The sequence below is a fragment of the Pleuronectes platessa genome, chromosome 6 (genome assembly GCF_947347685.1).
Source record: "Pleuronectes platessa chromosome 6, fPlePla1.1, whole genome shotgun sequence".
Lineage (NCBI taxonomy): Eukaryota > Metazoa > Chordata > Actinopteri > Pleuronectiformes > Pleuronectidae > Pleuronectes > Pleuronectes platessa.
In genome coordinates this window covers 12,301,586-12,325,319 of record NC_070631.1, presented here as the reverse complement: position 1 = coordinate 12,325,319, position 23,734 = coordinate 12,301,586, and the positions used below count along the sequence as shown (strand labels likewise).

Genomic DNA, 23,734 nt, shown 5'->3' with positions numbered 1-23,734 from the left:
TACGCACCAAACTCAGTTGGTGTTCGGGGAGGTTTGAAAGTACATTTTAATCATATCACGGAGCAAATTGGGGACAAATGGGACGATGAAGTGATTTATAAGCAACTAATAAGCTCTCAATATTTAATATTGGACTTTATGGTTGGCATTAGGTTGGCAGGGGAATGAGAAATTGGGCAATATCCACTACGACATTCCCGTAGCTGTATTACTATAACATAACTTTCCGCGACATCCACGTTTCGAGTTCATGCGTAAACAGATTTAAACGAAGTGAGCATTTAAACCAGTATTTTTTATTATTATAACAATTATGGGTATAATTACTATAAAAAGTATTATTATAATTATTAGCTATGTTTATTATGTGGGGCTGACGGTGGACTCGGGTTGTGTTGGGGGGGCCAAGAGCTCGGACCGGTCCTGACCGTCCTGCCCCATACCAGACACCAGATGACGCTCTTGTCTTACTGTCCTGCCCTTTTTTGCGCTAAAGATCCCCGCCTGGTCCTCAACAACCAACAGCTCAAAGTTTACCGGACACGTTTCTCCTATTCATCAATATCCCCATTGAGTATCAAAGCCAATTTATGACTGGCCAACATGTGCACGTGATCCCATACAAATACACCATATTTGGGCAGCGCACGTCGGATCAAGAATAAAAAAAGATACCAAAGCCTACTCCACCTATAAATCCTGGATTATTTTTTTAAGGGAAGACAGCTCTGAATTTTCCAAAAGCGGCTACAAAGAAACGCAATGATCAACAAAAACAAGGAAATAACCGCAACCTCCATCCCGCAGCCCTCTCTAGTTTAAGAAAAAAAACTATCGCCGGTGGGTTTAACATGAGCTCGTATGTTGACGGCTCAGATTTCAGGCAAACAAGCGAGACAACTTCTCCAAACAGTATGTTTAGTTACGATCTATCTGGGCACAGGTCCAGCCACTATGAGGATGTTAATGTGAACGGGATATTCACTTGTCCCGTCCCCACGACCTCTGTGGAGCGGGAGGAGATGAAAACTAGCCTGCGTGGCAATGCGGATACTCCTCTCCCGTCAGGACCACAGATAACCATGATCTCCGGCAGCTCGGCTGTGGACGCGAGCGGGCTCGGCTACGGCGGCGCGCTGCTGGGGCGCGGGGCGGACAGGGACCCGGAGAGGAGCGCAAAGTCCGGCGGCAACAAGAGCCAGGAGGGCGAAAGAAACACGGAGAGTGCGCAATCGGCGAAACGACACGCAAACGCGGGCCAGCGTCAGGACGCTGAGCCGCGGCCGCAGATCTATCCATGGATGACAAAACTGCACATGAGCCACGGTAAAGTTTGCCTATTTTCTGAAGTGCGACTAAGATGCTTGCTCTTATTCACTCTTTACGCTGCAACACTTCTTTTCGCCCGCTCCACTTTCCCTCTTGAGTTTTATAGGCCAAACGCAGGAAATAATAAAAACTCGCGGTCATAAATTTTATGACAAAGGCATCCATTGCTCGTAAACCTGCTCTGTTACGGTGAAGAGGTGATCTGCGGCGTGATTTATGGACGTATAATTGGATAAGAGAACAAATCTACGATGTGAAATAATAATACGAATTCAGCCTCCGTTTATTAGTGTTTCTTTTGCCTTGCTTTGTTTATGGTCTTGGTTTAACTGCAAGTTTTACATTGTCACACTCTCAGTCTGTGTGTGTGTGTGTGTGTGTGTGTGTGTGTGTGTGTGTGTGTGTGTGTGTGTGTGTGTGTGTGTGTGTGTGTGTGTGTGTTTGTGTGTGTTTGTGTGTGTGTGTGACAGAGAGAAGCTTTAGCCTTAAATTGAACTCTGGGAAACACCAATGCCCTGACCCAATCATGAACTTTTCACCTCTATAAGATGTGAATAGGGCTGCTCCTGCTCCATAAACCGCCGCCTGACTTTTTAGGCTGCAGATGGAGAGGAGCTACTTGTATTTTGTGTTTCTCCACATACTTAAAAAATTCCAGAAGCACATACACACACAGCAGGAATATACAATAAAAATATATATTTAAAGTCCAGCAGCACAGGCCTGTTGCTGTACTTAGCACGCCTGTGCACGAGCACTTCTATAAATAGGAGAAAGAAATATATCTGGGCAGCATCAGTTTCCATTTTCTAATCCCACTTCTTTTCATTTTACACATCTGTTTTTCCTCCCACGCTATAAGACTGTATAGAGCAGCAGTATTAGGCCGAGACCAGTGTTTACAGGGAGGCCAACACGCCATCACTCATTTCATTTTACATATTGAAATTAGTTTTTTATGTTTTAATGTGAAATGGTGTCAAGGCCCCCTCCTTTAAAGTGAGAGCATTTATTGGATTTAGTTAACCATCCTTATCAGCCTGACATAAATTTTTATTACACGGATCCACAGTAAGTAATATCAGGTTGAATTAGGTTGTGTAAAGATATTTGATCTTTTAAATGAGGGCGGAGGAGGACATAAATTCACATTTTTCTGCTTGTAATGCTTATTTTTATGGATGATAATATTATTATCATGCTGTTCTTATATTTATTAACTACTACAATGCTACTGAAAGCTAACTTATTTTACTGCCACTTCAGAATCGGAGGGTAAGCGGTCCAGGACCAGTTACACCCGCTACCAGACTCTGGAGCTGGAGAAAGAGTTTCACTTCAACCGGTACCTGAGCCGCCGCAGGCGCATAGAGATCGCCCACACCCTGTGTCTAAACGAGAGGCAGATCAAAATCTGGTTCCAGAACAGGCGAATGAAGTGGAAGAAGGACTCAAAGATCAAAGTGAAGGAGTAGACGTGGCCCCGGTGAACATGGGGGTGCACGCAGCACGTTTTCAGCCCCACACTGCACAGTGCTGGAGCGCCGCCTGACCTCCGGATGAACTGCTAGGAGCAATGACATCACGACACCGCTCTGTGTGCTTTATCACCAATTATGTGTCACTCGCTGCAGTTTGGGACCTAATGTATTGAATATCGCTCACTTTGATCCATCGGTTTACATTTCTAAATTAATTTGCAGCCCATGCGATGATAACCTCACTTGACTGCACGATGGGGACAAGAGGTTGAGGGGAGCAGGGCCCTGCGCGCTGCGAGGCTGCTGGTCTGCGGGGCACTGAGAGGCTGCACAATAATAATACTAATACTTATCCGTGTTTTCAATGTGGAGCAGAGTTCGGTGGAGGCTGCAGTGACAGCATGCAACATTTCCAGCTGTGTATCATCATAAACACGTTGAGAGGAACGGGATCAAATGAAGGCAACAAATATCCCCGAGTGCTTTTAATGAGCTGTCCTGTGAGCAAGAGTTAAATAGTTTCCCACCAGTAAAACCTACTTTTCCACTTTCCTCCCCTCCCCTTATCTTTTTAAATGGACTCTCTAACATGTTGCAGTGCCGAGTTAGGATGTTGTTGGACGTGTGGTGTCTGTTAGTGAGTGGATTTTCACTTTCATCCATGTTGTCCCTGTCAAATCCCTCTGAAACTAAACCATGATGTATAATGCGGCGAGTTTGTGTGAAAATGTTGTGATGTGCAATGAAGTAATTTGTCTTCTCCTTTGTGAACTGGAGGTTTAACACGAGGGCTGTGGAATCACTTTCATTTTCGTTCATTGTAACCAATAAACTCTCATCATTAAAAGTCCGAATATTGTCAATATGCACATTTCTATTCTCCTGATTTTATACTTTAATGGTAGAATTACGCACATTAAGTGTATTTAAATATTGTTTTGTTATGAAATCCACTGAAATAAACTACTTAGAAATTGAGAAACTATTTCCAAAGGCTACGTTTCCTTTTGTGTCCTCCTCCTGCCCTCTCTCTCCCCAGTCTGACTCGCAATCCGCACAATTTCATTGACTGACAAACGCGCTCAGAAGTTTAAGGCCCCTCATAAAACTTTATTGCCCCTTTTTTCAGCACTCCACCACAGCCAGACACCGCTTCCTGTTTAGTCAGGGAAGGAAGAGACACACAGACACACACACACACACAGCCTGTGATAACACGCGCCCACAAGAGAACATGGATGCAAAACTTCGGCTTCCTGTTGGCCGCAGAGCTGCGCGCCATCATTGTTGCGGCCATATGGCCACTTTATGATGTCGCCCTGCTCTTTAATCCTGGCATCATTACACTGTAGTTAAAAAACAACACCGTCTGCTCCTATTTGAGGATATCAAATCACGCCAGTAGCTGCCTGTGATCAGCAGCGGCGTTAAATCCAGTGTGACGCAGTGTCGCCCAAGGTTATGAGCTCATTCCTCCCTAGCGCTACTCAAAGGAAAATAAAAATAAACTCACCTCTCAAACTAACAGCTTCCTATTCAACTTCCTTGACTGGTTTGAGAAACCGGTGGACGCAGCGTCCACCTCCCCATGTGCTCTGTTTGGGGCCTAAACCTAAACGTGGACAATGCATTCAATCCCCTTTTACTATGTCTTTCTTTTTAGGCTATTTTAAAGTTTACAAGGTTACATATGCCAATTGCCCCGAGCAGGGCCTGTGAATGGTGCAAGGGGATCACGTGGTGTCATTTAAGTGGGTTTTATGGCCTGGAAGAGCTGACAAACCTTCGATATATACACATCATATATAATCTTAACTGTCCGGAATCGCAGCTGCCGGCTTCCCCTTCTCTGAGGAGGAACGGGCTGTGTGGCAGTGAGGATGCAGTACCTTTCTCCGGACTGTGTAGTCGGTGTGGTGCGAGGCGACTGAGAGCTGCTGCAGTAAGTTGCCTTTAACTTTGCCTACAGGCCTGAGACTGTGCTTTTATTTCCCCGTGTAATAATAATAGTGTTTGCATTGTATCAGTGTGACTTTGAACGCATGGGTGTAAACGCATTAATTGCTAATTTAATGTATAATTGGTAGTAAATGTTTTATTTGTATCCAATCGTGGAGCATTTCTGTTTTTCATAATAGCAAGGATTTAATTATGAGGTATTTTCGCGATACGTGTACTGTTGCATATTAATTGCATTGGAGACAGGAGTGGAAAATGGAAATTGTTTCGTCATGAGGGTTATTCTTTTACGCAGCGTCGTGCTTGTGTCACATTTTAATCCCGAGAAATACCAAACGTCTTTTCAACGTCTCGCTGAAGATGTTGAAATCAGTGTCATTCAACAGTTTGCTGCGCGTCGTGTCAGCGAGAGAAGAGGCAACAATTTGAAAGAAAGGAGACGCGAGGACAATTTAAAAAAGCAGAAGAAGGTCGGCCAGAGTGATCAAAAAATCATCTGGCGTGCAGCTTCATGCACCCCACCCTCTCTCTCTCTCTGTGTATAGTCAACACACACCTACTATCTCTGTCGCTTTAACACGTTATCTGTAAAAACAAGTTTTAAATAAATTAATCCTCAGTAAAGTCTTTTAGTTTAGTAAAGTGGAACATGCATCTGAGGCAAAGTAATGATGATAAAACGCGATTTAAAGGTTGTGAGATAGGTTAAATATTTTGTGCGTCATTAAAAATGCATCTGAAATACAAAAGCTGCTGATAAAGAGCTTCCTCTCGTTGTTTCACCTCGACACGAGGTTAGCTTAGGTTTCCATCAGTCCCTGTGGTTTTTGAGGTCGTGTCTGTACTATTGGCAAAGGTCTGACTCAAAGCTACTATCAAATATATCTCTGGCATTGCCCTAATTCAAATATATCTCACTGCATTGCTGCTGGAAATAATACAAAATGTATAAAAATGTCTTCTAAATATTTTCTGTAATTCGTTTGCTTGGTTATTTAGATTTTCGTGTTAGAAATAGCCCTCATGCTTTTTTTTTTACTTGTTGTCTCACAGTGCAGGGACATATATTTCTATATTTATCAGTTTAGAGGCTGATAATGAGACTATTTGATCGTCACATCATTTTATTGCCCACATGTTGTAAAAAGCAGTTCAGCTTATGAAGTTACATTCTTTCCTTGGTCAGCGTGTGCAGCTGCAAGTGGATGATATTTTATATTTGGGTGAGTTCAGCTCAGCTGACAGAACAAGGTGCAGCGTTGATGCACGGCAGTGCTGCAGCATCTGATCTTAATGCAGGAATTAAATGACAGAAATGGAAACGCTTTTGTTTCAACTCTTGTCTAAACGACTTTCCAGGCTTCAGCGTTGGTGCACAAATGAAGTGAGGTCAGTGCAACTAACTGCATTAGTGTCTGGTTTACTGTTCGATGCCACTCACTGTCTGGTGGAGTTTTAGTCAGGATTACATTTCAGTTTTCAGGTGTGCAGGGTGATCAAATATACACCTCCGATAGGGGGCACTGTGTAACACGCTCCTGTTTTGGTTAAACACTGTTGGGGGGTAATGTTTCCAAGCCACAGCATCGATTATTGCTCTTTTCTGTTCAATATTTTATTTAAATTTGCCATTTTCTTATTGATGTTATTACTAATATTACTTGTGTTGGCAGTTGGAGAGAAATTGTAATAACATATCAAGAACATAAAACAATCAGATAACATCTAGAAAGTAGTTTTCCTCCCAAAAGAAAAGAAAGACATTTAAAGTATTTTCTGTTTTGCCATAAATTAGACACAGATTCAATTTTTTATCTGAGATCTTCATAGATTTAGCAGAACTTCTGTTATGAATTATCTGAATTATTTTAGATCCTCGTGGTTTTTCAGCCACTGCATCTTTTGGAGAACGTTTGAATCAGATATCTCGTTGAAACTAATCTGGATAAATAATGAAAAAGATGTAAGATTCCAGCTCAAATCAATCTAATGTGGCTCCAGTGAAAAGGAAAAAGTGAAAACTGTCTAAACATCCGTTTTCTCCGCCACGTCCTGAGCTCGTGTATCTCTTTCTGTGACCTGTGGATCTGACACTGTCATCATTCAAATAGCAGAGGTCATTTCCGGGTGAGCGCAGACTTCCCTTTGTCTGAGTCCAAATAAGATACACAAAGTGCCATTCCATCGTTTGGCACACCTCTGACAATTTATTTACAATGTGAACACAAAGTCGTGATTTTTTATAATTGACTGATCGCCGTTATTCAAGTCCAGGGATTTCTATTCCTGGAACATTTCAGCCCGAGGAAAAACCAAAATGCTTGTAGATTTAGTTTGACTGTCTGAAAATGACCCGTCCTCCATCCCTGTCCTCGGTCTCATGTCCTGCAGGAGTCCGCACATGTCCGAGCTGTTCTGGGACATTTGTGTCCCTTCGATCAAGAGACAAACAGAGATCAGGGTCAAACGGAAGCGTCATTAAGATTAAATAATAACTCACCACATCAAATCTCTGTTTAGAATCAGAGAGAATAAACCTCTTATAATTTGAGTGGTGTAATACACAGGTTATATATACCTCTCCTGTTATTATGTATATCCTGTGTTGCTCATATTTTCTTTTGATTTATTCATATCACTTTTGTTATCATATTAGCATATATTTGTTTTTAAACGTAAAAAAACGATTTAACAAATTGTAGAATTTCCTTTTCCCCCCCTTCTTAATTTAAATATCTTCTAAAACTCGTTTTCTGAATTAAAATAGACGATAATATTTGGGCCAGTCCAGACCTAATTTTCGTTTCTTCTTTTTGTTTGTTCCAGACACTTCATCGGGTCAAAGCGAGTCGCACCGTGGATGTGTCAGTAAGTGTTTACCCGTCGCCCCTCGCCTGTCCACCTGGCTCCGGCCAGAGGATGTGACACTACACGGTGGAGCTTTTCATGTGGCTGTGGGCAAACATCTGGCTCCACTGACACTCACGTTCGTGCTCTTAACGAATGCGTTTGAAGGTTTCTGGTGTTTGTGCCATGGCTGCGCAGTGACACCAACCATGTTTAACACATTTTTATATCAACATTTTCAACAAAACCTTCAAGTCAAGCACTGATTACTGTCTCTCTGCGGGATGGGTGTAGTTAACAGTTAGAAAAGTTGGGTTTAACAGTGCACCACGACTCTAATGAGCCACAATAATGATCTGCAAACCAACCAATGGTTTCTGTGGGACTTCCAGTATCTACAACCACCTCTGCTCCCCTGGCTGCTGCTGCTGCTGCCTTTGCAGGGCATTCAGGTCTAACTAGTCTCCAGTCTGTCTGCACTTCATTAAAACTTTTTATTTTAACTGGACCATCCTGCCTAACGTTATTACACCTGGGGAGAGTAAACGCGTAAAAGGCTATTAGGTTAAGGGTTTGATTAAAAGCGCATCGCAGCCATTTTCATCAGGGAGAGGGAGGGGTGGGGGGGGTGCTGCACTGTCAAGGTGCTGCTGGTCCGCCAAATTAAAAACAGCCATGCATGGCCAGAGCAGCCGCCTCCACATAGTTTTGCGCAGATTTATTTTGTTTACATATGTACATGTGTGAACACGGTTGTACACGCTGTTATTTTGCTGGGGGAAAGAGGTGGGGGCTGGGGGGGGGGGGGGGGGGGGGGGGGCGAGAAAAGCTCACCGATTTCTCAAATGAACAAATGAAACATCAAATTAGTCCGCCCGAGGGCCTCATTTTTTGTACTTCTGCATTATAACTAGTTATTGAACTAGGTGCAAGATCTGAAAGCCATTTGTGGGGAGAAGGAATTCATTGCTGTCTCTCCATCAATAATCCGTGGCAGTGAACTATTGGAGCCAGTCAAACGCGAGGGGTGAAACGCGGGTCAGGCTGTCTAACTAATATTAAAATGCGCCCGCCAGAGCGCGTGGGGCGAGTGGGGAGTATGTGCTGTGCTCCTGCGCACATGGCTGGGTGCACGACGAGCAGCGTGCATGCAGATGAGCCCACGGTATGGTAAGATGAGCATGAATCTGGTTTTGTTTAGTCCTCTTTCCTCGTTAGTTCTCTGCTCCTGGTCTTGGGACGCTTCGTTCTTCAATTTTTTAAAAAATCTATCAAGCTGATCCACAGAGTGCACATGGAGAAAAATGAAGATTGAGATGTATTTTGACAGAGGCTTGAAGTACCACCCCCCCCCCCCCCCCCCCCCCCCCCCCTGCACTTCCAGTGTAATCAATTCCATTGATTCACAATCTGAGCATGTTTGCTGTTTTTAATAACCCCGGAACAGGTCACATGTCTGATATTGCATTTGTCATCCGAGGCCTTTCTCATTAGCTTCCAGAGTGGCAGGAAGAGAGGTTACCGAGCGGTCAGTATGGTAATGGCGAGCAGAAGAAATGGTTGGGAACAATAGAAACTTATTTTTCATCCGTGCTGTCACGCCGTCCCTTTGTATCCGCCGTGTTTTGCGAGCGAATATTCATAGAGGAGCCACCTCAAAGGCAGAGGTTGAATGTGGAGAAAAGAGCCTCTTGTCCTCTGCACACGACGTGCGAGTGTGCGTGCGTGAGTTTGTGCGTGTGTGGTGAGAGAGAGCGTGCGTGCGTGTGTGTGTATGCATTCGTTAGTAGCCTTTATGAACGGATATTTTTTATATTTCAGGGATGTTATTTCAAATGTTGTAAGTATCGTGTCAATTGCGGAATTGATTTCTGGGATTCCGAGTCCTCCCGACGCACAGCATCCGCTCGGGCGCACGGTTACTCAAGTATCCATTGCAGCCTTAATATCTGTTGTGACTAGACTCGATTGCATGCTACTCCAGTTACACACACGACGACGCACTTGCACGGATCTTTGCCTGAGAGACTCCACCTCCACCTCCTCTTGCAGTTTGCATCCTAACAACATTAGTTGTCTATATGTACCCTGTAGAACCGAATTTGTGTGAAGTACAAACAATCGCAAATACGTCTCTACAGGAATACATGGGCAACTGAAATACCACGCCGGCCTCTGGATTCCTGTCGCTCCTGCTCCTCCCTGCACGTCGCTCGTGACTTTACCTGCTGCTGCACATATACGAGCATCACACACAGACACACAATGCAATGCACTCACGATGTCACAAACTGTATTCACTCTCCAGACGAGCACGCACTGAGTCGTACCGGCCACAGAGAGAAAACCCATGTGTGCAGTCTGCGGCTTCTACTGTGTCAGTCCCTGTAAAACACGTTAGGAACCGGGGTCGTTTAAAAGTGACTGATTTACGGCTTTTATTGCTCTATAAAACGCCTCTAACATCCTCGCTAGGTAATAGAAATGTCGTGCGCATTCTCTACAAACACGACAGAAATGTGCCATTTGACCTGGATTTTTTTGACCCACGTTATGTAATTGTTGCAACTTTAACATACAATGTGCTGCTGCTTGTCATTTTTTATTCTTATTATTTATACATGCTTACAGATTTGGGTATTTCCCTCAGCTGAAGGCTTTATCTAAAGACAGGGGGAAAAAATGCACTTTTTCTTAATGTGTCTGGGAGGCTGCTGAGCTGTTGGGAGTTAACCTCTTTCTGTCTCTTTGACCAAAGTTGACTCTGAGATAAGAACGAGGAGCCTACAGCAGCGTGACAAGTTTATACAACCAGGCCGTATCACTTTACAGTGCAACAGCATACCTCCTGTAATGGGGGCTGCTGTTTAGCAGAGCCTCAGCCTGGATTAGCATGAAGCATGTGGAGGCTGCATTTCCAAATGGCAGTTGGGCTGACATATTACAGTTTGTATCGATTTATTTTGAAAGGAGAATGACTGTATCGTGTCCAGCGGATAGTGTGAACATGGTTGCATTTATTTCTCTTCCTGTATATGTTGGATTCTTTGAGAGGCTTGCTCTCAACAGTTGGATCGTAGCTGCCCTGCTCTCATCTGCTGGTCACAGGGAAGCGATTGTCCACACACAGACAAAGTTAATTTTCTTATTCTTCATGGGGTTTTATTTAGGTTGTAACTGCCAACACATGCCTCACAAGTAAAAAGACAAGGACTTTTGGATGTTGTGAAGAAGGAGAGTCACGAGGAGATCTACAGAATCCAGCTGGGAGCAAAGCTTTTACCAGCAAAACCCCTGACTGTGTTAATAATATGTTTGCATTTAATGATATGACTCTCTATCCAGCATGCTGCCGACCTGCCCTGCATGCAGGAGGATTGCTCAGTTACTGGGTTGTGAGAGCGCTGCAGCACTAATGCAACTCTCTGGTATGTGGACCTAGTTTCATTGTGCACAGTATACTACTGCTGATAAGTGAGCAGATCCGACTGTTCTGCTGCTCTCTGGTATATCCCACAATGATGGTGCTGGTCTGTGTTAGCTGCCGTTTGATGTCACACTGGGAGCTCTGGCCTGTTGGCTGCTCCCCTTTTGGTTCAGTCTGTGACATCAGTTGTAGAGGTTCCCACCCTGTGCTGTGTCTGTGACATTTCTCTGCTCGTCCTCATCCACTGTTTGGATTGAGGAATCACAACACACGAGATACTGAATTGTACACATACAGTTGTTATTTTGTCATATCTGTACATTTTAGAATTAGACGGTATTAATACAGCTTATGTTGCATTCAGGGTTTTTCACTCAATGCAATTTTATTTATTGTTTACATCTTTTTCTGCTCAGTCTGTGGTACAGCACCTCACACTTTTGACTCCAGACACCTTTGGAATAAGCTGCACTTTCAAAAATATATAACATGGAGCTATAGTTAAAAGTTAGTGAACATGATTGTCTACAAATCAGCAACCCATATATCTTTATTTTTTTATTTTTTATATTTGCTCCTTAATTATTCAAAGCAGATTTAAAAATAATTTCGTTTAGAGCATTTGGCTGAATCCCTCCGTCTTTTTGCAGTTTTTATCAATGAAAACACAAAGGCCCAGTTGTTGAAAGAATAAACTGGAACAACCAGACAAATCAATTGAGACTTTAATTCAGGCGGTCTGACTCTTCCTGTCTCCAACATTATAAATGATCGGGGCCTATTTTCAGAAATCCACCACACCTCCACTGCCTCTCTTGACATTTACAGTCACAGTAAACCTCCACTATTTGTGCAGAAATGGTTTTAATAGGAACAGCAACTCACAGAAGTGATGCAGCTCTGATTCTTAAGTGCATTAATGGACCATAATGTGTTTCAGAGCTGAAGTGCTGCTGGTTAAAGACTGAGCCCTCATTAATTAGCAGATAACCTTTATTTGAGGCATGCAGGCTAACAAAATGATTGGTTTGCTATTGTTGTACCTTATCCTTGGCGAATCACCTATTGTCCCTTTGAATAATTGAGAGCGGCAGATCTTGCCTGTTTTATTTTTTCCTTGGTCAGCAACTAGCTACTAGTTTTGTCCCCAAGATCAATTGCTTTGGTAAAACAACCAGGGGGAGAGAGAGCCGGGGAGAGAATGGGAGAGAGAGCGAGAGAGAGAGAGAAAGAGAGAGAGAGAGAGGAAGAGAGAGAGAGAGAGAGAGAGAGAGAGAGAGAGAGAGAGAGAGAGAGAGAGAGAGAGAGAGAGAGAGAAAGAGAGAGAGGGAGAGAGAGAGAGGTTTGTGCCCTCAATGGCGACTGTAGGTATGCTAAATACCTCTGGTTCCTTATCCGGGAACTACCTCTCCATCTGCTATTGGGCCATAGAGTCACGTGGTAAAAGTAACTTTACAGGGCTGCTCGCAAGTAGGAGGGCTTTATGGAGCAGAAAAACGACAAAGCTAGAAAAATTATTTTTCACTCCAGAAATTAATGATCATGAGCTCGTATTTGATGGAGTCTAACTACATTGATCCGAAATTTCCTCCATGCGAGGAATATTCGCAAAACAACTACATCCCCGAGCATAGTCCAGAATATTACAGCCGCGCAAGGGACCCCGGCTTCCAGCATCACCACCAGGAGTTATATCCTCCGCGGGCGAGCTACCAAGAGCGCCAGTTTAACTGTGCAAGCATCCCCGAACCCGACACGCCACGGGGACACGGAATACCCCACTCTGCGCACCTGCTGACAGGGAAAGGGCAGCCTGCTTCATGTGATACCCCACAGTTGTCCATGTCCCCCGCCACCCCACCGGCCGCCACCTCCGCCTGCAACCAAGCCACCCCGGAGCATCCAAACAGCACAGCCTCCTCCAAGCAGCCCGTGGTGTACCCGTGGATGAAGAAAATTCACGTCAGCACCGGTAGGCAACTTGTGTGTTTATGTTCCCTGCTCCCCTTCTCGCTCCTCTCTCCCTTTCCCTCCCTTTATCAGTCCCTCTGACTCCCATCTCGTTGCCAGCCCCTGTTCCGATAGCAGGGAAGCCTTTGAAATGGCACAATTGAGGCGGATTTACGACTCGGCATTGGTAATTACACCCACCATAAATTTTATAGCCGAGGTATACTCAGGGCAGCCGTATCACCATGTGGCTTCTGCTGTTATGTATTGCGCGATGGAGAGAAGGGGGAGAAACGAATAAGGAAAAGAAGAAAAAAAATGGAGCTTTGTAATCTTGCATTAATAATTTAGCTCATAGTTGGATGTGAGTGTCCTCTCATTACGCACAGATTTCTTAACTTCCCTTTGAAATTTCTCAAACAGCCAAACATTCACATCCAATAAATCTTTCCAGCCATATCTCAGTTGAGGCCATTCTTGTTTACCCCTCCTTTTCTCCTCCCTTCTCTGTCTCCCTTTCTCTCCACTTCTCTCCCCTTTTTTTCCCCTCAGCGAACCCTGGTTACAATGGGCCGGATTCCAAGCGGTCTCGGACAGCGTACACCCGGCAGCAGGTCTTAGAATTGGAGAAGGAATTCCACTATAACCGATATTTAACTCGGCGGAGGCGCATCGAGATCGCCCACACCCTGGTTCTCTCCGAGCGACAGATAAAAATCTGGTTTCAAAACCGCAGGATGAAATGGAAAAAGGATCACAGGCTGCCCAACACCAAAGTGAGATCCTCCACCTCCTCCTCCGGGTCCAACACAGGCTCAGCAGCCGGCGCTGTAGCCGCTGCCTCGGCCACTAACACTGGGGCCCCCGACGAACTCTCCGGAGCACAGCATGGCGAGGATATTACCAGGTTATAAAACCACGGACCACCGAGTGTGGCTAGAAGAAGGACTGGTTATTTATAGAACAATTATATATTTTGTTTTCGTAGCTATCTTGTGCGGTTTCCTTTAAGTCCAAAGTTATATAAAATGCATGTTATATAGCATGGATTACTGCGAATACCGATGGATTATTTTTACGTGATACAGGGTTTAATTTATTTGAAGCTGAATTAAAATGATGTTTTTTATTGAAAAAAAAAATGTTTTGAATGAAGGAAAAAAAAAAGGTAGAAAAATTTACACTTTATCGAAATGTTATTGTGGGCCGTTCTTTTGCCCTGCTGCCCCAGGTGAAATGCACAATCTATTTATTTCAAGCAACACTGGAAGGAAATCAATATAATAATAGTTATTTTTGGTATATAAAAAAAACGCTGGAAACACACCATTGATCTTGAACTTGTATGTTTAGGAGAATAACAGTGTGAGAATTACCTCGTGTATTTCAGAGACAGGAACCTGATTTGCAATTTTTAGTTTTGTGGTGTTGATGTTGTGTTTATTAGACAGTTATCAAGCAGATTATTGTGAAATGCAATAAACGGAGTTTTAGTGTTTCTTGTGCTAATCATATTGGTCAATAAAACAGTGAGTGTCTACTAGTTTTAAATACGTTTGGTGGAACTTCATTTTTGAGGCAGGGTGAGGTCTGGAAGCATTCTGTTTTGGGCTGTTTGGATCATTTTCACGAGGGCAACGAGAATCACTGTGTTTTTCAAACTGTGTTCTTATCAAACCTGCATCAGCATTTTTGTTTTGCCTCTTTCAATTTGCAATGTGCACAAACATTGTGTGTGTGTGTTTGTGTGTGTTTGTATGTGTGTGTGTTTGTGTGTGTTAGTGTGTGTGTGTGTGTTTGTGTGTGTGTGTGTGTGTGTGTGTGTGTGTGTGTGTGTGTGTGTGTGTGTGTGTGTGTGTTAAAGCCTCACTAATAATGGACTGGAGTTCTTTCTAAAAAGAAAACAAACTCTGAAAAATGAAATAGTTTGCGCTGTGCATTATGTGCAACCTCATCAGTCTGAAGGGCATTCAATTACCGTAAAGACGAGCCACTGAGGCCCTCACTCCACACTGCCTGAGCCCTGCCACAGCCACGAGGGGAGAAGCTCCTGAGCACACAAATAAAAAAAAGCTGCGTGCGATTAATCTAGACGACCTTTACAAATGGGTTAGAGATTAAGGATAGTTGTGAACATATTCTTATCCGTTTCGTAACCTATGTAATTGCACTGCCTTTTTTTAATACCCAGTGTGCTATACGTGCCACTGAGTTTTCAAATGTAAAGAAAAAAAAAGATAGAAAATTTAACAATATCCAAATAAAATCGTGAATTGCAGATATAGATTTCAACATAATGGTCTTCGTTGAAAATGCCAGGGAGTTTGGGGAGGGAGTCAAGCATGGCTGACGTTTGTCAGCCTGCAGGCTGCTGTTTGTGAGCAGCAATGTTGACGTTCTCTTCTAACTATCTATACGTTTTGCTTGTATTTATATATATTTATATTAATATATTACCATATTAATATATTAATATAGTAATATATATATATATATATATATATATATATATATATATATTTGGCCATATTTACATGCTGCCCCCGCAGCCAACCCCTCCCCCTCCCTCCCTACAGTGGCCACTATGGCCTCCAGCTTTTGAGAACACATAGAAACCTATAAACAAAAAAAAAGGAAAATGCACAAAACGCATCTCTGTGCAAAGTCATCGTCCGCTTCTCATCTGGCAGATGGACCAACACCACACCACAGGAGTGTTTACAACTGTATAGACCTGCTGCTGGACTCCTAGAACCATAATAAGACAAAAATACCACCCAAACATGAGCCCACCCCTCCTCCTCCTCAACTGACTGAACGCTTTTTATATTTTCTCACACTCGTGCGTTCTTCCTTTTTTTTTTTTTAAGTTTCCTTTTTGAAGAGAGGATTTTCAGTTTAAAACGTGACTGAAACCCATAGACGCGCAAGAATTTGATAGATTATTGAAATTGTGACATGAATAGGCCTTATATAAAATGCCTGGCGTGGTGGGGGGGCACGGGGAGCACAAAAGGAAGAGGTATTCTCCATCATCAATCTTTCACTGCACAGCTTTGTGCCGCGTTCTGAAAAAAAAAGAAAAACGCTCAGACAACAGCCAGTTTTGATCCAAACCAAATATTATGTGCCAGGCTGTTTGCTTTCCATAGCACCACCATTCTTATCCATGAGATCTGAGCTGGACCACGTCTACTGGACCTTAGAGCCGCTAGAATCAGCTGTCTGTTTTTTTGGGGGGGAGGGGGGTTGTGGTCCTTTGGAGAGGCGTTAGAATGGTGATGAGACGGCGCTGAGAAATGAATCCAGGAGCCTTTATGTTGCCGGACAGATTAGAGAAATTAATGTGCTCGCCACAGTCGCAGCATCCCTCCAGCCCCTTTCCGAGGCCCTGTCGCCTCCATGTCGCGAGGCTGAAAAGCTACTTTATTGAAGTTTGGGGGGCGAAGGTGGGAGAAGGCCGAGTTCAGCTCGAGGACACATTTTCTGTCCCATTAGGCTCGTTTCAGTCTGGATGGCCGACCCCTCCAACCCTGTGACCTGACTCCCTGCTCTGTGCGTGTACCTTCTGTGCGCGCCCTCGCTGGTCCCCCTTGGACGCCGCTTTTCTTTCTTGGTGGATTTTATTTTTCGGTGGGAAATGACTGCATGTGTTGCTCTCTCTGTCAACACATTGACCCAGGACAGTGTTGAACTCTGGGACAGTCCTCCGTGTCCTTTAGATGTAATAATAATTGTAATAATAATTATATCAAAGCATGTAACTCGTTTAAATTGAGCATGTTGCATGTTTTTTTTTTGGTGGGACATCACTGAATGTTTTGCACCCTTTGTCAACACATTGACCCAGGACATGGTTGAACTCTGGGACAGTCCTCTGTGTCCTGTAGATGTACAGGACTTATAATAATAAGAATTAGAAAAAAACATGTAATTGTTTTAGTTTGAGCATTTTGCACCATTTGTCATCGCAGTTGACCCAGGACAGTTTTTGAATTCTGGGACAGTCCTCTGAAGATCTTCAGAACTCATTAAAAACAAGTCTTGTAGGTCAGGATTGACAGTTGTGAACTTCAGCAGCAGCTTGAGGCCCAAACTAATGCGAATGCTTCTGTAAAAGTCAGGGGAAATTGACAACGTGTGTCTTTTTACTCAGTCATGAAGTGCAGGATGAAAACCCAAGCCCTATAATCCTCTACAATAATCATGAAGATTTCATTTCTTAAATTTGAGCCTCTCGCAGTTGGATGTTCAACCCAAGTGCTGCAGATTTGTGGTAACTTTAACAGGAGCTAATGCATTGACAGGAGAAATACACATGGTTGTAATATTTTTGAGTGATTTCGCAAGATGTGCATAAATCTGATTTTCCAAGTTTGTCCTTGCAAACAAGCAAAATATTGTATTGCACAGCCACTTTTTTGAATATCTTAAAAAGCAGGTACATTCCTGTAACTTTCCTAAAACAGAAGGCAGTAAAAATAGTTTTCGTCACTTCACTTAAGAGAATAACTGGTCTCAGGTCAGCACTTGCATTTTAAAAGTGAGCTGCCAGTTGTAGCTGTGTGTGTCTGACAGGACTGGGTCAACTGGTCATTGTGATTAGTTTATGAACAGACAAGGACCTTCAACTTGCTAACTCTCGACAACTCGTCAAGGTTTTATTTTTATCCAGATGCTAATGTTTTCCCTCTGAGGAAACTGAATAACCTACATCATGTTTTCTGCTTTTTCTACTGAGAAGTTAAGATTTACTGCAAAATGCCCCCAAAGAAAATCTTTAGGATCATAACCAAATAAAAATAAAGTGTCAGGAATGTTGACAACCCCTGAGATATTGCTCAGCGAAGCCAATGCATCACTGTTGTTGTGTTTATTTGGACAATCCGACTCGGTGTTCTCGTTGCGAGCAGCCGTGAATTTATTCTAATATTCTTATTTCCAATTCCACTATAAGCAACAAGTCTGGTATGTGTGTGTGTGTGTGTGTGTCTGTGGCCCGGAGCAAATGTTCCGCAGTGACGGAACAATATTAGACAGCACGTCCTCCAACATAAACAGTTGGCACCAAGAGCCAAACATCTAATCCCAGTGTCTGTCATGTGTGTGATCATTCATCCTCCTCGTGTGTGTGTGTGTGTGCGTGGTTAGATGCATCTTTGATTACACACCGTGATGTCCCACTTTTGCTTTTAGCTCTTGTAATTTAAAATCTACATGAGACATAAATTATTACTTTTTTCTCCTCCTGACTTTTCGTTGGCTTTGCTTCGCCAAGGACGAAACTTGTACGCGCAGCCCTGTTGTGAATTTATGATGGGGGCAAACAAAACGTGTGGTTTTTTAAATTATTTGTCAAACAAAAGCTCACGTCATCGTGTCAGTCATAAATCAGACCAATCTCCCCTTTTGTGTTGTTATTACACTTTGCGGGAAACTTTTATAAACATGAACATATATCTTAGTAGAGAAACGCACATTTTAAACTTTACGCGTTTACTTTTCTGCTCTCGTGGGCTTATATACACGTACACTTTAAACTTTGATGGTCTTACCTGTCAGAAGAATGAATTAAAAAACAAACACAATATCCGAGAATAACAGCTTCACGTTTTTTTCTCTCGCTTAGTTTTAAAATAAACGATTTGAATGCTCCTCCAGCTGCTCGGCTTCAGCCTGCTCGCTCCCTCTGAGTTTGGAGAAGGAGCAGTTTGGTTGTTATTGCAGGAATTCGGTGTATTTCACGCGCCTCGGACTCAGTGTTTAAATTCCTCAGCACTTACTCAGCTCTAACTGGTTTCTTCTCTGACTTGACACTGTTGAATCACACATGATTTTCAGCTCACATTGCACCGCTGCAGGCTCCCCGTGATTTACGAGCGCACCTCAGGCGAGGGCTCTCTCTCTCTCTCTCTTTCTCCGTTTCTCTGTTTCTCCCCTTCTCTCCCTCTCTCTCTCTCTAGATATATAAACTTTACACAAACAGCCTTCGAAATGTTTGATACAGAAATGATCAGCTGTTCTGGTGCAGGCTCTGGTTTACTACCTGCTTTTGTTGATTTAGTTTTTTACTCTTGCTCCTCGGGGTATAAGTGCACACGTGTTTGTTTTTCCTCTCCCTCTCCTCTGCACTCGTCTCAGGTGAGTGTCTTCTTCAGCCACTTTGCTTTGTAATGAAAGGCCCGGGCCCGGTGTATTGTTATGGTGTAGTGTGTTTAAACGGCAGCCATGGCAGCTGCATAAAGGCTGAGAGTTGAAACAGGGGTCACGCTGCTATTTTCCAGGGACAGACACTCTCTCGCATTGACCAGCAGTGGGTGTGTCATAAATCCGTAAATCTCTCTCCCATCCGTTCACTCGAGGGAGCAGATGCACCATGTCTTCTCTTTGTGTGTCTCTCTGCGTGTGTGTGTGTGTGTGTGTGTGTGTGTGTGTGTCTTTTTGTGTATGTATGTGTGTGTGTGTGAGAGAGTGTGTGTATAGGGGGGAGAGGCAAACGCATTTACATAAAACTAGATTTTAAAACTCCATCAGACACGTTCAAATGATTTACTGTCAGTGCTGGAAAACATTTAAAAAGCAAAAGGGGGGACACGCACGCAGCATCATCTCGGGGATTCACACCCTTGATGTCCCACGTCACTCACACACACACGCACACGCACACACACACACAAACATACGCACACATGCAAACACAAGCGCACACACACTCATGGGGGGATGATAGTGTCCTGGGTAAACTTGCCAGTTAATACTTTATGTCATCATAACGCCTCGGTGAGGAATATTTCATTCGCCTATTTGCTGCATCGTTGAGGACCTTCGAAATTACAGTCATTTCCCCCCCGTTCAAGGTGTCACCGGGGGCCCAGTCACTGCACTGAGTTATGATTATGTTATTCACTTTTCATTAGCAAAAATGATCTGAATATGGCTCGCCGAGACTATAGATCGACAATTATGTGTAGGTTAAGTGAAAACGCGCGTTTCATTTGATTTGCTCCCCCTGAAAATGATCCTCTGATGTATTTTGTGCGGCCACCAGTTGCACGATACCACAGTTCATCTTTATCCTCTGAGCACCAGGGCTTGGTTTCAGTTCACGTCCTTGCAAAGTGCTGCCTACAATTCAAAAAAGCTGGATTCATTTCGGATTGTAATCAAAACTTAAAAACTGCCAAAATTCAAAACATAGAAGTTAAAACTGCTGAATGGATTGACAAGACTTAAATTCAATTACAGCCATAAAAGTTTGTTTACATCAATTAAACTGCCCTTTCCTTCATATAATCCGAGGAACAAGCAAATTGGGTTTCCATTTTCAATATTATTTCACATCCATAGATTTTTACACAAGGAAATAGCTCAATTTTTCTTTTGTAACTGTTTTTAATTTAAGTTTATGGATATTGAAAATTATATTTCTCCATAGAATAATTTTTTTATAAAAACCTATATATATCGACATGTTAGACTTTGAGGAACCTCATGGGCTCAGAGCTGCAGGATTTATACCTTTCATGCTCTTCATCCACAGACAGGTCAGGATTTACAGTGGTGCACACACGCACACACACCCACACACACACCCCCACCCACACCCACACACAAACACACACACACACTCACATACACACACACACCAGCAGGAGCAGCAGCTAGGCCCAAATTAATGCACATGCTTATGCAAAAGTCAGGTGCTGTTTGGGGGGGAAATGACAATGTGTGTCTTTTCCCTCACTTATGAAGTGCAGTCTGCAAACTCTAGTCCTTTCATTTCACTCTGCATTGTTTACAGCAATATAGGGCACCGGGCCCATAAATCTTCCGCTTGCTCTGCCAAGACAGCGCCATTTGTATGCACCGTTTTAACCGACAGCATCCTCTGCCCATTAACGTCTTCTCCCCAGCTCCCTCTCTCAGTCTCCCCTTATCTGCCGCGCTCTGTCCCTTTGGAAATACATTAACTGATTCGTGCTTTGGTTGAGCTCTGGAAACCAATTATACTTTTCGTTAGTGAAAGGGAGTTTATAATTTGTAGAAAATAAAAATATAGTAAGGATCGTGCGGCGCACTCCGGATTTCTCGACCTGTGCGCATTTGCAGAGACCCCCCCCCCCCCTCTCTCGTTCTGTGCAGGCGCGAACTTATTGCTATGAAAAATAAAAAAGTTTATCGACAGTCTCCTCGGCTGTTTGTGTCAGCGGGCGAGCGAGGGAGCGCAGAAGGTGTAAGGAGGAATTGTAAAAGGGTTGACACCCAGAGCGACCGGCGCGCTTTTGTGCGAGAGAGAAAAATGATTTATCGCCACCGAGGCGGTTCAAACAGAGTTCACGGAGAATTGTGGTGGAGGCGCGGAGGAGCTAAATTATGGTCTTGCTGAGCCAGTATATCATAGATCCTATCTCCAATTCAGAGAGTGTGTTCAAGGGTGTGAGGTAAGGAAAACAAAACGAATTTAATTACTTTCCCCCCATTTCGGCGCGGCGTCCTGATCCGTGCTGCCCAATCCACCTGTTTCCATCAATAATCACAATAACAACAAGGAGAGGCGCTGATAGATTTTTTTCTTGGGTGCACAAGCTGACGTCGTTATAGTTTAATTCCTGTTCTATTTCACTCTGTCTCTATATGGACTGTGGAGATATTTGGCACTTTGCTATTATTTTAATGGCCGGGCTGGAAACTGGCTGCAGTCATTAGCTCCTTCCCAGCCTCTGATTAAAATTAAAATTTAATCAATAATAATTACAGGAAAATCAAGACACTTTTATCCTGATTGTGGCTGCCAATAAGCCCTGCACTAATTGTAACTGTATTGAAATCAATGAGCTGCAAGAAAAAATAAAAAGTATGGCAGCCTGTTTAAATTGAATTAAATAGAAAAGCAATGTGTGTGGAGGTTCAGGTAAAGGCTCAGTGTTGGAGCCGCAGCAGCAGTAAGGGGGAAGGCTCCTCTTCTTCCATGCTACCCTGAGTGCATAATCCATCACCTCTGAGAGACGTTTAAAGAGGCTTTTCTCGACAGCTTTGTTGTAGTGAAACACGAGAAAGAACTTAAATCTAAAGCCATGGTTCAACTATGATGGATACAGGAAACTGAATATGCTAACACCGTAGCCTGCGCATCCCCTCTCTCATGGGCGAGGGTGCTTTTGGCTGCTATTTATAAAAAATAAAAAAAAATGTTGTGATCACTTCATCGTTCGAGTTGTGTATCCAATTTGCATACATTAGTGTGTATTTTTAATTAAACAACTACGTCTAATGAGTTCTTCACCTCAGTGTGACTCAATTGGGCCACATTTGATTCAGATTTTAGCCCTAATAATTCCGCCTAAAATATTTATTATAGAGGTTTTAAATTAAGTTGCAGAATTAGCATTTTATTTAAATACTTTGCAGCCTCGTTGCAGTATTTCGCAGCTCCAGTGGTGCACGTTGTGAATGCAAACAGACGAGCAAGGAGCAGCTCCTGCTCTGCATCTCCTCCTCCTCCTCCTCCTCTTTGTCCATGCAGCCGAGCAGCAGGCGGGATGTTTACCATCAGAACATGTGCAGTGTTTGACTGTTGCCTCTCACATCCACACACTCTCGGGGACACTTGATACTGTACCGTGATGCCTGATTAATGCAAACGCGTCGAATCGTCCTATAGAAAAGACAAATTCTCTAATGATTTCCTCCTTTGTCTTTGTGTGGCAATGACTGTCAAGCCTTTGTTTGACCACTCCCAGCGAGTCCTATTAAAGCTGCACACTTCCACTCCGACAGTTATGAGCATCTGCTCGCATTTGCAGGAAAATGCCGCCGATTTATAATGAGTTGCTAAATTTGTTTGCGAATAAAGTTCTTCAAAAATAATCGGAATTGATTATTTTACAGGCAGAAATTCACCTCAGAGGAGAATGTGAAAAGCAACGCTACGGCTGCAGCATCATCACAACATCACAACTATTAATAATTATATTCGAATTGCGCGTAAATACGCACGAACGCAATTCATTAGATTGTTTTTTGTCTGCATTGCACATCTGGAAAGCTTCAGTAAAATAATTGCATGTGGTCGATATAATTATCCAGAGTAGGTGAGACAGCAGCAGCAGCAGCAGCAGCAATCTGCGGCTCGAGCTCGTCGCGTTGCTCTTGAATGTAAAAACCTTCCACCGCTACACAGAGGACTGGGTGCATGTGCAGCTGCAGGCGGCGGCTCCGTCTAATACACGCGTCCTGTCCAAAGATTTACAATATTACAAGAAAATCAACAGCGAGACGTTCCTCACCACACATGTAATCTCTCTCTCTCTCTGTCTGTCTCCCCCTGCTCCTCCTCCTCCCTGCCATCTCCCCCCTTTCCCCTCTCTCTCTCCGCACTATAAACACCTCTTCTTTCTTTTCCCCTTTCTCTAAACAGTTGTTGGAATCTGTTCATTCATATTCCGTGGTGTGATTTTTTATTTTCCTCCTCTGTCCCTACAGGTGCAGAAACGCGGGCGGCTCGTGGAAATGTTGTCTGAAGCTTCTTCTTCTTCTCCTTCTCCTTCTTCTTCGTTCGCCCCAAATTGCAGGCGGATTACTTTGCAACTCCAGAGCTCTGTCATTGGAGGAGGCGGCCACACGTGACCACAGCACCCTTCTGGTAAATATTATTCAAATATTCCACATGGTTACTCCAAGTTCTTTCCTGCATGGATTTACACAGTCAGGTTAATTGTGATGGGATATTAGACAGAGAGAG

The 23,734-nt window shown here is 43.4% G+C and overlaps 2 protein-coding genes across 2 annotated transcripts; both read left to right on the top strand.

Moving 5' to 3' along the window:
* The first annotated feature begins 692 nt into the window (after positions 1-692).
* Positions 693-3,675, top strand: LOC128443153 (homeobox protein Hox-C5a). Its single transcript, XM_053425938.1, has 2 exons — positions 693-1,326; positions 2,596-3,675. The coding sequence occupies exons 1-2, from the start codon at positions 852-854 to the stop codon at positions 2,802-2,804; spliced, it is 684 nt and encodes a 227-aa protein (XP_053281913.1). The 5' UTR covers positions 693-851; the 3' UTR covers positions 2,805-3,675.
* Positions 3,676-12,444: 8,769 nt separating this feature from the next.
* hoxc4a (homeobox C4a) lies at positions 12,445-23,513 on the top strand. The gene is made up of 3 exons (XM_053425932.1): positions 12,445-13,015; positions 13,546-13,900; positions 23,468-23,513. Exons 1-3 carry the CDS (start codon positions 12,580-12,582, stop codon positions 23,511-23,513), a joined length of 837 nt encoding a protein of 278 aa, XP_053281907.1. The 5' UTR covers positions 12,445-12,579.
* Positions 23,514-23,734: the final 221 nt, after the last annotated feature.